At 37.1% G+C, this 13,287-nt stretch overlaps 2 protein-coding genes across 5 annotated transcripts in view; one reads left to right on the forward strand and one right to left on the reverse strand.

Moving 5' to 3' along the window:
* LOC126334661 (ubiquitin-like-conjugating enzyme ATG3) overlaps nt 1–918 on the reverse strand; it is a 76,591-nt gene extending 75,673 nt beyond the window's left edge. For 2 of the 3 annotated variants that reach the window (XM_049997124.1, XM_049997122.1), the window contains exon 1: nt 836–918. In XM_049997124.1, coding sequence (XP_049853081.1) covers nt 836–907 — 72 coding nt within the window. In that variant the 5' untranslated portion in view covers nt 908–918. Of the gene's footprint in view, nt 1–601; nt 690–835 lie in introns of those variants that run through there. The other variant, XM_049997123.1, reaches the window with a different exon arrangement.
* A 308-nt stretch (nt 919–1,226) lies between these two features.
* Nucleotides 1,227–13,287, forward strand: part of LOC126334660 (run domain Beclin-1-interacting and cysteine-rich domain-containing protein) — a 203,552-nt gene continuing 191,491 nt past the window's right edge. For both annotated transcript variants that reach the window (XM_049997119.1, XM_049997120.1), the window contains exon 1: nt 1,227–1,342. The gene's annotated coding sequence lies outside the window, so the exon portion shown is untranslated. The remainder of the gene's footprint in view (nt 1,343–13,287) is intronic.

Genomic DNA, 13,287 nt, shown 5'->3' on the forward strand with positions numbered 1-13,287 from the left:
CTTTTAACAGAGCTTTAGCAAACCAGTTCAAAACGTTCACTTTTTACTTACTGCTTCGTCCTCTGACCATTCACAGTAACAGTAAACTCAATACTACTTATTCTCTAGGTGGTGTTCGTACAGCATATGTCAGGCTCATTACAAATACATCTGCCATGAACTTTGGAGTCAGGCAGTTTTCACAAATGTACTAACAGTAAAGATGTGATATGCTTCTCAATTTGTAACATCATGTAACAACCCATAGTGCTTTACTGTGAGACACAGGAGGTGAATGTATCATTTTGGTGGTAGCTGTGCCGATTCCAATTTGTTGAAAATGTGGCAACTCATAAAAGTACATCAACTTAATACCACAAGGCGATGTTGGATCCGCACGAAACAGCGCTAGTGTGTATCCCAAATGAACCTTATTTGTAAGGGGAGAAGCCGGTTTTTATCTAATTGCCGTATACGACACAGCTTTTTAAGTGCCTTGGGGCTGAAAGGTTAATGGCATTATTGTTAACCAGGATTAATATGTCAATTTGAAATCATGATTTTTTTCCTACTGTCAAACTATTCATTTGTTTTTCATACAGCTTATCTTTGCAGCTCTTACCATGATCTCAAGGTAATGATCGTTGGACCGTAGTCTTTGTGGTGTATGTGCAACTTAAAGAGGTCCCACGGTTGCTATTATTCTTTACTTCACCCTCCACGCATCCGAAAGGAATGACACGACGTCATATCATTTCACGTTTTGTTGTCCTTGTGTTTAGTTACATGCGATAATATCTACAGAAGTTCGTGGAACACTCTTCAAATGCACGTTTATAACAGCAAATGTGTTTACCTTTAGTACGGGAGTCCAATATTCTGCGACACCAAGCGCTGTTCCCTTAACAGTATTAATAACATTCTGCATCTTTGCGGCTGTGTATCAACGCTAGTACTTTATTTCCCTTCTGTCTACATCTACAAGCCGTATTACATCAAAGAGCTCATGCCCGAAAATATAACTCTCCTGTAGTTGTCATGTTATGTCAGACGTTCAAGAAATAACAGTATTCCCTAAATAACCAATCCGCAGAAACCATCAGCTTCCCATTTTTAGTAACAACAATAAGTAACTGTATTAATGACAACAATATGTATCACTCACACTTGCTGTACTAGACGCAATGCGGTACCTAGCAAGTAGAGTGACTGTCTTAAGCATACTGGTTTTTAACTTCAGAGCAAAGAGGTTTGGTAAACTACACAGGTGGTGGGTGACAGTTGTTTGCTTAGAAGTCGGAAATTTATAGATGCTGTATTGTGATAGAACATAGACACCACTGTCAACTAAGGATATTGAAAGGTGATTTTCGCCTGACATATCGCATGTTCAAAGTTATGGCTTGTGTTAGTATGTAAGATTTTAAATGTCATGTATTTACAAAAATAGTTTGAGGGGTAATTACATGAACAGTGAAGATTTTGTTATGTCTGTAACACTTCCTGTGTTCTTATGTTTAGTAGCAAATCAACATAGCTTGCTTCAACATCCCCTTGACTGTTTGTTATTAATATTCAGGCCTATGTGATTTTCATTTTCATGGCAATCCTTCGATGTCAACTCTACAAATGTTACGTCGGTAACCCCCCGAATCACCATTAAACAAGCATAATGTGACAGCTAAAGGCCTGTCCATAAGCAATTTACATAATACATTAGCTTAAATACATTGGATTGGTTCCTGTTGAAGCTATTCACAAGGCATGGCCTACACCTCAGTAGGAAATGGAAGGTCTATTAGCGAAATCCATAAAGGAGGGGGGGGGGGGGGGGGAGGAGGAGGAGGACGACGACGACACTAGTACTCATGGATGTAATTTTAAAAAAATAAAATAAAAATAAATAATTAGACTAATATCAGTGTCCAATGAGAAGTTCAGTCAGGCAGGTGCTAAAAAGGTCCAAACTCACAACATTCTCACAACAGGAGAGTAAATAATAATGATACCATATTTAACCAAAATATCGGTGGATTAAAGAAAAAAGTAGATTCTCACAAATGTAAAGTAAAAAATAATGTTACCATTTTTCACCAAAATATTCCTGGATTGAAGAATAAAGTAGATGAGCTCCTGGTTTGTTTAGATGACATTGAATCTGATAATGTAATAAATATACTATGCCTGTCTGAGCATCACATTGTGTCTGATATGGAAAAGGCAAATATCAGTGGTTATAAACTAGCTGCACATATGAGTAGAGAGAATAAGGTGAGAGTAGTAGTTGCCATATATGTCAATAGTTACCACTGTGAAAAGCTTAGGTACAAAAAAGTTTTGTCTAGAGCAACATACAGAAGCATGTGCCTGTCAATTTAAACTGGAGGAGGGCTCTTTTATAATTGTAGCAGTATATAGGTCCCCTTCAGGAAACATTCATTTATTCCTGGAAAACTTGGATGCCTTGTTGTGCTATCTGTCAGATAGGGGAAAGCAAATTATTATTTGTGGGGACTTCAATGCTGATTCACTGAAAGAGTGTAATAGAAAGAATGACCTGGAAGTCTTGCTCAGTTCTTTCAATTTGACATCTGTCATTAATTTTCCTACTTGAGTAGCAGCACATTGATAGATAACACTTTTATAGGTTTTAAAACAAATTCTTGTCCTGTTGAGAATGGCCTTTCCGATGATGGCGCTCAGCTAGTTACAGTATATGACATAGCGCCACTCAGTAATTCAAAACTACCCTCCAAAGTTGTGCGTTCAATTAATGACTCGACAATTAGAAATTTCAGAGAAAATCTTCAGCAGTTAGACTGGGATGAGGTGTAGAAGGAACCCGATGCTAATTTAAAATATAACTTATTTCATGATACACTTGTAAGAGAATTTGAAAACTGTTTCTCCAAGAAAGTAGTTAAATCTAATTATAAAAAACCATGCAAAAAACCTTGGCTTACTAAGGGAATAAAAATATCTTGTAACCACAAAAGAGAACTGTATCTAACAACAAAAAAGCGTAATGACCCAGAAACAGAAATATTATAAAAACTACTGTGCTACATTAAAAAAGGTTATTAAAATGTACAGAAGTAAGTGCATCATGCCTGAGATTAATACCTCTGATAACAAATTCAAAACAATTTGGAATATTATTGCAAGGGAGACAGGGAAACCAAGAGTACAGGATGATGCCATTACATCTACATCTACATCTACATCCGTACTCCGCAAGCCACCTGACGGTGTGTGGCGGAGGGTACCCTGAGTACCTCTATCGGTTCTCCCTTCTATTCCAGTCTCGTATTGTACGTGGAAAGAAGGATTGTCGGTATGCTTCTGTGTGGGCTCTAATCTCTCTGATTTTATCCTCATGGTCTCTTCGCGAGATATACGTAGGAGGGAGCAATATACTGCTTGACTCTTCGGTGAAGGTATGTTCTCGAAACTTCAACAAAAGCCCGTACCGAGCTACTGAGCGTCTCTCCTGCAGAGTCTTCCACTGGAGTTTATCTATCATCTCCGTAACGCTTTCGCAATTACTAAATGATCCTGTAACGAAGCGCGCTGCTCTCCGTTGGATCTTCTCTATCTCTTCTATCAACCCTACCTGGTGCGGATCCCACACTGCTGAGCAGTATTCAAGCATTGGGCGAACAAGCGTACTGTAACCTACTTCCTTTGTTGTCGGGTTGCATTTCCTTAGGATTCTTCCAATGAATCTCAGTCTGGCATCTGCTTTACCGACGATCAACTTTATATGATCATTCCATTTTAAATCACTCCTAATGCGTACTCCCAGATAATTTATGGAATTAACTGCTTCCAGTTGATGACCTGCTATTTTGTAGCTAAATGATAAGGGACCTATCTTTCTATGTATTCGCATCACATTACACTTCGCTACATTGAGATTCAATTGCCATTCCGTGCACCATGCGTCAATTCGCTGCAGATCCTCCTGCATTTCAGTACAATTTTCCATTGTTGCAACCTCTCGATACACCACAGCATCATCTGCAAAAAGCCTCAGTGAACTTCCGATGTCATCCACCAGGTCATTTATGTATATTGTGAATAGCAACGGTCCTATGACACTCCCCTGCGGCACACCTGAAATCACTCTTACTTCGGAAGACTTCTCTCCATTGAGAATGACGTGCTGCGTTCTGTTATCTAGGAACTCCTCAATCCAATCACACAATTGATCTGATAGTCCGTATGCTCTTACTTTGTTCATTAAACGACTATGGGGAACTGTGTCAAACGCCTTGCGGAAGTCAAGAAACACGGCATCTACCTGTGAACCAGTGTCTAAGGCCCTCTGAGTCTCGTGGACGAATAGCGCGAGCTGGGTTTCACACGATCGTCTTTTTCGAAACCCATGCTGATTCCTACAGAGTAGATTTCTAGTCTCCAGAAAAGACATTATACTCGAACATAATACGTGTTCCAAAATTCTACAACTGATCGACGTTAGAGATATAGGTCTATAGTTCTGCACATCTGTTCGACGTCCCTTCTTGAGAACGGGGATGACCTGTGCCCTTTTCCAATCCTTTGGAACGCTTCGCTCTTCTAGAGACCTACGGTACACCGCTGCAAGAAGGGGGGCAAGTTCCTTCGCGTACTCTGTGTAAAATCGAACTGGTATCCCATCAGGACCAGCGGCCTTTCCTCTTTTGAGCGATTTTAATTGTTTCTCTATCCCTCTGTCATCTACTTCGATATCTACCATTTTGTCAACTGTGCGACAATCTAGAGAAGGAAGCACAGTGCAGTCTTCCTCTGTGAAACAGCTTTGGAAGAAGACATTTAGTAATTCGGCCTTTAGTCTGTCATCCTCTGTTTCAGTACCATTTTGGTCACAGAGTGTCTGGACATTTTGTTTTGATCCACCTACCGCTTTGACATAGGACCAAAATTTCTTAGGATTTTCTGCCAAGTCAGTACATAGAACGTTACTTTCGAATTCATTGAAAGCCTCGCATAGCCCTCCTCACACTACATTTCGCTTCGCGTAATTTTTGTTTGTCTGCAAGGCTTTGGCTATGTTTATGTTTGCTGTGAAGTTCCCTTTGCTTCCGCAGCAGTTTTCTAACTCGGTTGTTGTACCACGGTGGCTCTTTTCCATCTCTTACGATCTTGCTTGGCACATACTCATCTAACGCATATTGTACCATGGCTTTGAACTTTATCCACTGATCCTCAACACTATCTGCACTTGAGACAAAACTTTTGTGTTGAGCCGTCAGGTACTCTGTAATCTGCTTTTTGTCACTTTTGCTAAACAGAAAAATCTTCCTACCTTTTTTAATATTTCTATTTACGGCTGAAATCATCGACGCAGTAACCGCTTTATGATCGCTGATTCCCTGTTCTGCATTAACTGATTCAAATAGTTCGGGTCTGTTTGTCACCAGAAGGTCTAATATATTATCGCCACGAGTCGGTTTTCTGTTTAACTGCTCAAGGTAGTTTTCAGATAAAGCACTTAAAAATATTTCACTGGATTCTTTGTCCCTGCCACCCGTTATGAACGTTTGAGTCTCCCAGTCTATATCCGGCAAATTAAAATCTCCACCCAGAACTATAAAATGGTGGGGAAATCTACTCGAAATATTTTCCAAATTATTCTTCAGGTGCTGAGCCACAACAGTTGCTGAGCCCGGGGGCCTATAGAGACATCCAATTACCATGTCTGAGCCTGCTTTAACCGTGACCTTCACCCAAATCATCAAAGCAAAGGGAAACTTGACAAACAAGAAGTCGAAAACATTTTGAATAATCATTTTTTAAATGTTGTAGACAAAACAGGATCTAATGTTCATTAGAAGAAGCAAAGGAGTTAATGGAAGAGGTCTTACCCACACCATTTGATACAATTGAAATTCCACCCACCTCTCCTTCTGAAAATTGGGAGATGATAAACTCTCTCAAGAATAAAAGCTCACATGGAATTGATGGCATTCCAGCAGGATAATAAAAGCATGTTCCCAAGAAATAAGTGGGATTCTTAGCCATATATGTAATAGCTCTCTGAAGCAGGGCATTTTCCAGATAGACTGAAGTATGCCATTGTTAAACCACTGCATAAAAAAAGGGGATATGTCTGATGTCAACAACTACCGCCCAATCTCTCTTCTGACTGCCTTATCCAAAATTCTTGAAAAAATAATGTATTGTAGAGTAGCTACACACCTTTCTAAAAATAAAGTTTTAATAAAATGCTAGTTTGGCTTCCAGAAGGGTTTTTCAACAGAAAATGCTATATATACTTTCACTAATGAAATATTAAATGCTCTGAGTAACCGGAAGTCACCCGTAGGGATTTTTTGTGACTTCTCCAAGGCTTTTGATTGTGTAAATCATGGAATACTTCTAGATAAGCTCAAGTACTGTGGTATGAATGGGACAGTGCTCAAATGGTTTAAATCATACCTAACTGGAAGAATGCAGAAAGTTGAAAGAAGCAGTTCAAATAATATGCAAAAAAACTGGTTATTTCTCAAACTGGGGAACAATCAAGAATGGGGTGCTGCTAGGTTCGGTCTTGGGTCCTCTTCTGTTCTTAATATATATTAATGACTTGCCATTCTATATTCACGAAGATGCAAAACTGGTACTTTTTGCTGATGATACAAGTATAGCTATCACACCCAACAGACAAGAATTAACTGGTGAAATTGTAAACGATGTTTTTCAGAAAATCATTAAGTGGTTCTCTGCAGATTGGCTATCATTAAACTTTGACAAAACACAGTATATACAGTTCCACACAGTAAATGGAATGACACCATTAATAAATATAGACTTCGATCAGAAATTGGTAGCTAAGGTAGAATATTCAAAATTTCTAGGTGTATGCATTGATGAGGGGTTGAACTGGAAAAAACACACTGAGGATCTGCTGAAACGTTTGAGTTCAGCCACTTATGCTGTTAGGGTCATTACAAATTTTGGCGATATACATGTGAGTAAATTAGCTTACCATGCCTATTTTCATTCTCTGCTTTCGTATGGCATCATATTCTGGGGTAACTCATCATTGAGTAAAAGAGTGTTCATTCCACAAAAGCGTGTTATCAGAATAATTGCTGGAGCACATCCAAGATCATCCTGCAGCTGCAGACACTTATTTAAGGAACTAGAGATCTTCACTGTAGCCTCACAATATATATATTCACATGAAATTTGTTATTAACAAACCAAACGAAATCAAAAGTAATAGCAGTGTACATGACTACAACACTAGGAGAAAGGATGATCTTCACTACTCAAGGTTAAATCTAACTTTGGCTCAGAAGGGGGTAAATTATGCAGCCACAAAAGTCTTTGGTCACTTACCTAATAGCATCAAAAGTCTTTCAGATAGCCATATAGCATTTAAAAGGAAATTAAAAGAATTTGCTAATGGCAACTCCCTCTACTCATTAGATGAATTTTTGGATATAGTGCGTGGTTAATTCCCCAACCCCCACAAAAAAGAAAAAAAAAATTAAATGTCACATAATATTTTGTGTAATGTAATATCTTGTATAGACACCTTTTATTAACCTGACACGTTCCACATCATTACGAAGTGTCATATTCATGATCTATGGAACAAGTACTGATCTAATCTATAATCTTTATCTATATGAGTTGACACTCGTATGTAGCAACTACATGATGTCATGCTAACAAAGCTGGAACTAAGCTGCACCAATGGTACTTATCAGTTTATTTGACCAACCTTCGCAGTGCACTTTCACTGTGACTGTTTCAGATTATAATAGCCTACCGCACTTATAGCATAAATCTTGTGGTTACCATAGTATCACCATTTTCGTAGTCGCATCAGTTTTTCAGGGGCCAAAACACAGAATTAGCTTTAATGTCTAGTGTTTAAAAGTCCTTTATAAAAATTGCAGTTGAATACGTTAAATTTTGTCTCATGCTGCTATGCAGACCAGGAATATACTATATTATAAAGGAAACTCGACTTATCAAAATAAAATAAGGAATTAAAAAGAACGTGCAATTCCAAATGTTAATCATGATAACAAAGATAACAACTATTTGTTCCATTAACTGTGAGTACCTTATTATATACTACTCCAGATTAACAACACTAGATAAGATGCCATTATTAGGTGGTATCTCAGTCATCCCTTGGAAATATTTTTAAAAAACCTCAACATGTGGGAGGTGGGTTTGAGGTTATTATAGATTCTTAACAAACCACAGACAAAAAATTTGCAAGAAATACTTTCCTCCTGTGTGAGCTAAAGAAGAAAATTATACTGTTGCTATATTTTGAGCCCTTTTGCAGTCTAATGGAGTCCCACCTTTGTAACAGGAAACAGAGCTTCTCGTTAATGGACTGTATCACAGGTATGACACTCATCTAAGACTGGGGAAAACATAACATATGGAGTCTACAAGGCTTAGTAATGGATCTACTATAGATCTAAACCTACATTGGATACCTTGCAGTGAAACTTAATCTGTATACTGCATTAACAGTAAACAAGCACTGTTGTACCTTATTCAGTTAAAAAATGTCATGTTTGTTGATGATAGCTCAACTGGCTTGCATTAACAGTTTGACTAATCTCATGAAGACGCACAGTTTGTAATTTCAAACATGCAATAATGATGACCTATTAGACATTAGTGGTCATATACTGAATGAAATGCACTGTGTAAAATCATTTGGGGACAAGGTGGATAACAAGTTAAAAATGGGGTCTGCACTAGGTAAACTGATCACAAAGCTCATCTCAGCATATTTATTTATTTACTGTGACTTTTGAAATGAAGGTCATAGAACGATCTCTCAGTGTTTTGGAGTTTAACAGGTTAAAGTTGCATTTATCAAAGAATTCCATGATTAGTTTTAAAACTAAGATATTATTCTGATGAAGGAGAGTTGTTGGTTGATGACATCAGATTAGTAGTTGTATGAAATTGATTTACTGGTACTGAACAGACAACAGACAGTGGTAGAATACATTCTGGACTGACCTACAGGAGTTGGCAGTCAGGTGTGCATGAGGTGTGCTTGCTTGTGTGTATGAATGGTGTGCATTTCTCTTTTGCTGATGAAAGTTGTGGCCAAAAGCTTTGTGTAAGTGTCTTTTAAGGTGCCAGTTTTCAACTTAATGTGTCTTCTTTATGGTAAACAACAGCTTTATGGTAAACAACAGTCTATCTTTTCCTGCATTATTACTATCAAATATCATTATACAAGTCATTTCCTGAAGATTGGGATACACAGATCATTGTACCAATTCTTTAATATGGAAAAGGATCCTACATCTGTCAAGTCCTAAAGATCCTAGCACTATCGTCATGAATTGCGAAAACCTTTGCACAAATTATTAAAATAGTTTTCAGAAGCATCATTTTACATGAGATAATGTGACACAACTCAATTTGGATCTATAAAGTGCCGCATATTTGACACTTAAAGTGTCTGTCATTGTATTGACCTAAAAACGAGCTTGTTAGCTTATTTCCACTCACTGTTGTCATATGGAGTTATCTTCTGGGACTGTGCCCCTAAAGTAAATAAAGTGTTTATTCAACAGAAGTGAGCAATAACAATATTGTGTAAAGTAGATAACCAGAAGCCTTTGTAACCTCAGATTCTGACACTCATTTCCCAATACATTTACTCTGTAATAACTTCCATTACTGTTTCAGCTGAACTGTCATTTGCACTATCACAATACAATATAGGCCTACAATAAATTTTCAGCTAGACTGGATCATTGTCTCCGGTGTGAAGGTATTAAACAAACTCCTAGCTAGCATAAATCAAATAAATTAACAACCCCCACCAATTCAAAAGAAAATTAAGAACATCTTTGTACCCATTCTGTCTGATATTGATCTGAATATCTACATTCAGGGATTGAAAAGTTCTTATAGATACATGTAAAGCAGCAGTGTTCGTTGTAAAGTTCTACGATGAGCAGTAGTGCTCTGTAAGGTAGACTCAGTATTTACAAATATGGATAACTATTTTCCTTGAAAAATAAAAAAAAGCAAATAGCAACTCTGTAGTATAACAGAGGAAAAGGCAGATTTTTAAAAAAAGTAGCTGCATTCTTTCTAAATTAGTTGACTATATTTCGCTGCCATAAACATTACTAGCATTAAGCAGTGCAGCTATGGTTCATGGTAACATAGTATACATATTAAGTTTATATTATTTGCTTGCTTTTATTAATGTATACCTTCTCTTGTTCCTAATCGATGAAGGTTCTCCTTGACAGGATCTGTGATGAATGAATCAATCAATGAATACCTGTATTCGTGCAGATGTTTTATTTAACCCTTCCCTTCCCTGTTCTCCTAGTGCAAACAATGGAAAGTCCAAGTTGGAACATCTACAATATTGTGAAAAGAATAGATTGCTAATTATCATAAAGATGACACATGGAGTTGCAGACAGGTGCAATGAAAATTGCTATTCTGAAATTGAAAAGGAGTACAGTTGCATTACTGAATTTACTGCTGCTGAAGACTTACAGTTTCTGCAACATAATTGAATATGACAAACTTTCACATTATAAACTGCAGAGTTTTTTTTTGTCATTTTGTAAGTGCCAGAAATTTTTTAACTTGCTAATTTGCACTATGTTAAACAATTTAGTACTGTTTCTGTAAAGTTACTAGAAGAAGTAACTTTACAAAGTAATTTTTGATCCTCACCAGATCATTTTGAATCTCCTGCCATTGTTCTATATTTTAGCCTGCTTCCAAACAGCATTATCTGCATTGACATAGTTTTAACTAACTGTATTTGGTTTAGACACTCAGTTCTGTGGAACTGGATCTGGATCTAAATCACCATATTATTTGTGAAATATGTTCCCTTTTTGATCATACTTTGCATTTGTGTGTGTGTGTGTGTGTGTGTGTGTGTGTGTGTGTGTGTGTGTGTGTGTGTTGCGCATGCATGCACATTTGTAGATGGTTGTTCATTGCAAGTTCTATCATTTTATTTAGTTATTTGTTTATATTTAATTTTGCATGTAGTAATCGACTTACGGCTTTTGCGAATGCTATTTTGTTGCATAGGTGTAATAGATATCATATTTGTGTACCAATGTTCAATGCATAACATATTTATGGATTTCCAGCATGCTGGATTAATTGCTGCAACAACTTGTGTTAACCAGCTCCATGTAGAAACAGCCAAAGTTGCAATATTCACTTCTTATTTAGTTGATGACTAGTTTTGGATTACATGAAGCCATTTTCAAATCACCCAGACAGACAAAATGGTATTTTCTGAAATAGTGTATGAACCATGTCAAGATTATACATATATGTATAATGAAGCCAAGTTTAACCATGAACATTGACATAACAAACATATGTTTTTGTCTCTCTGGGTGATTTGGAAATTGGTTCAGGTAACCCGAAACTAGTCACCAATTAAATTAAAAGTGGATCTTGCAACTTTGGATGTTTCTATATTGAACTACATAACATATTTAACTACAAAAGTTAACACGTAACAGATACTGCATAGAATTCTTTCAGTGAATACAGGCAGTTAGTTACAAGAAAGGTTTTTTTAAATTTTGTTTAAATGAATCCCCACTTAATTGATTCTGGCAGTTTATTCTACCACATTGAGCCACTGACATTTGGACTGTGGTCTGTTTGTTTTTTTGTTGGTGATTGTGTACCTCATAACATTTGAATTTGTCACCGTGATAACTTACAAAAAAGTAGTGGGAAATTTATTTTGGCAAGGGCCTCACAATAGGTTTCCATGTATCTGGCTAACAGCTCTCTTTTGTAGCACCATATTCTGTTCAAGTACACATAAGTTCCACAGCCCCACAGCTCTATCTTTTCAACTTATAAATGAGAAAATTGTCCCATATAGTACACCATTTTCAGCTTTTTATTATACAGAATTTTGAGAAATTGGCTAAGCGAATTTAGTCTTCATTGTCTGTATAAAAAATTTGACAGATATTTTTTTAGGCTTCTGCATCATGAGTTGCCTGCTTTGAACTCCAGTGATTATGATTTTGTGGTGTTTACTTTTAGGCCTTGATTACTAAAATATTTAGTTACTTCATGTATCTTGTGTGTTTAAAAATATAGGGTAGTGCAAATAAAAGTGTATCTTCGATTTCAGCAGGCAATACATCTCTGATCTCAAGGAGAGGTTACTCTAACCTTTTTAAAAAATATATAAAAAAAGAACCATGTGCATGCCACCACAAATACTCCACTAATATAGTGGCCGTAGTAGCGTTATCCATTGATCCACACTGCCTATGGCTGGCCAGGGCTGTTGTGGTGATGGTTCAAGTACAATGGTGCTGCCACCATATGGGTTTGATGACTAAAATACTGCATAAGCAACTGACAAAGTTTATCATAGGTTTCTTTCTCAGGTTTGGTATTTCTGGGTTAAAGCAACACTCTAGATAGGAATAATATTTTTTTAATGACCGTTTTTGACTTCATGTGGAAGTCATTTTTAAAAAACAAACTATGTAAGAACATGAATTGCAGAATTACAGAAAGTTGGGTGAGTATAGCATCAGAGGAAAGTACAATGAAGTGGTGATGTAGCATTTGCTCTTCCGGCTGCTGCTGGCAGCTCCTCAGATGCTCAAGCAATAGCACAATTGTAATCTGCTGACTGATGGCTGCAGAGCCATGGGTCTTAAGTGTGCAAATTTTGTGCCGAAAACGTATTTTGTCAGTACCAGGCAATGTGTAAACACTTCTCAAAGTCTGAGATATTGATATTATACGGAGTTAATGAAATATATTATCTTAAACAAGGTATAAATATATAAATAGGTAAATAGTTAGAGATAATTAGACAAATAATCTTTTTTTTGTCTTAAAATTAGTAAGACACCAGCAGCAGCCATATGGCTAAATGCTACAATGCTACTTCATTATACTTCGCTCTGACGCCTAACTCATCAAACCTTCTGTAACTTTGTTATTCTTGTTCTTACACTGCTCATTTTCTGAAGATGACTTCTACATGAAGTCAAAACCACTCATTAATAAAATATTAATGTGATCTGGACTGTTGTTTTAACACAGTTGTGTCACCAGATCGCTGTTAGTGCTATGGACCATGTTGTCCAAATTTAGAAATTTCATATAGTCTTGCTCAACTGCACAACAAGGTATCCTTATCAACTGCATTGACAATACACCTTACCTGGCAGTGCAGCATGAACTAGTGGAGATAATTCTCCCACCTTTCAATAGCCTTACCGAAACCAGTGAACGGCACTGTGGGCGATAGGGAAGGAGGCTTCG

This window comes from Schistocerca gregaria, chromosome 2 (genome assembly GCF_023897955.1).
Source record: "Schistocerca gregaria isolate iqSchGreg1 chromosome 2, iqSchGreg1.2, whole genome shotgun sequence".
Classification (NCBI taxonomy): Eukaryota; Metazoa; Arthropoda; class Insecta; order Orthoptera; family Acrididae; genus Schistocerca; species Schistocerca gregaria.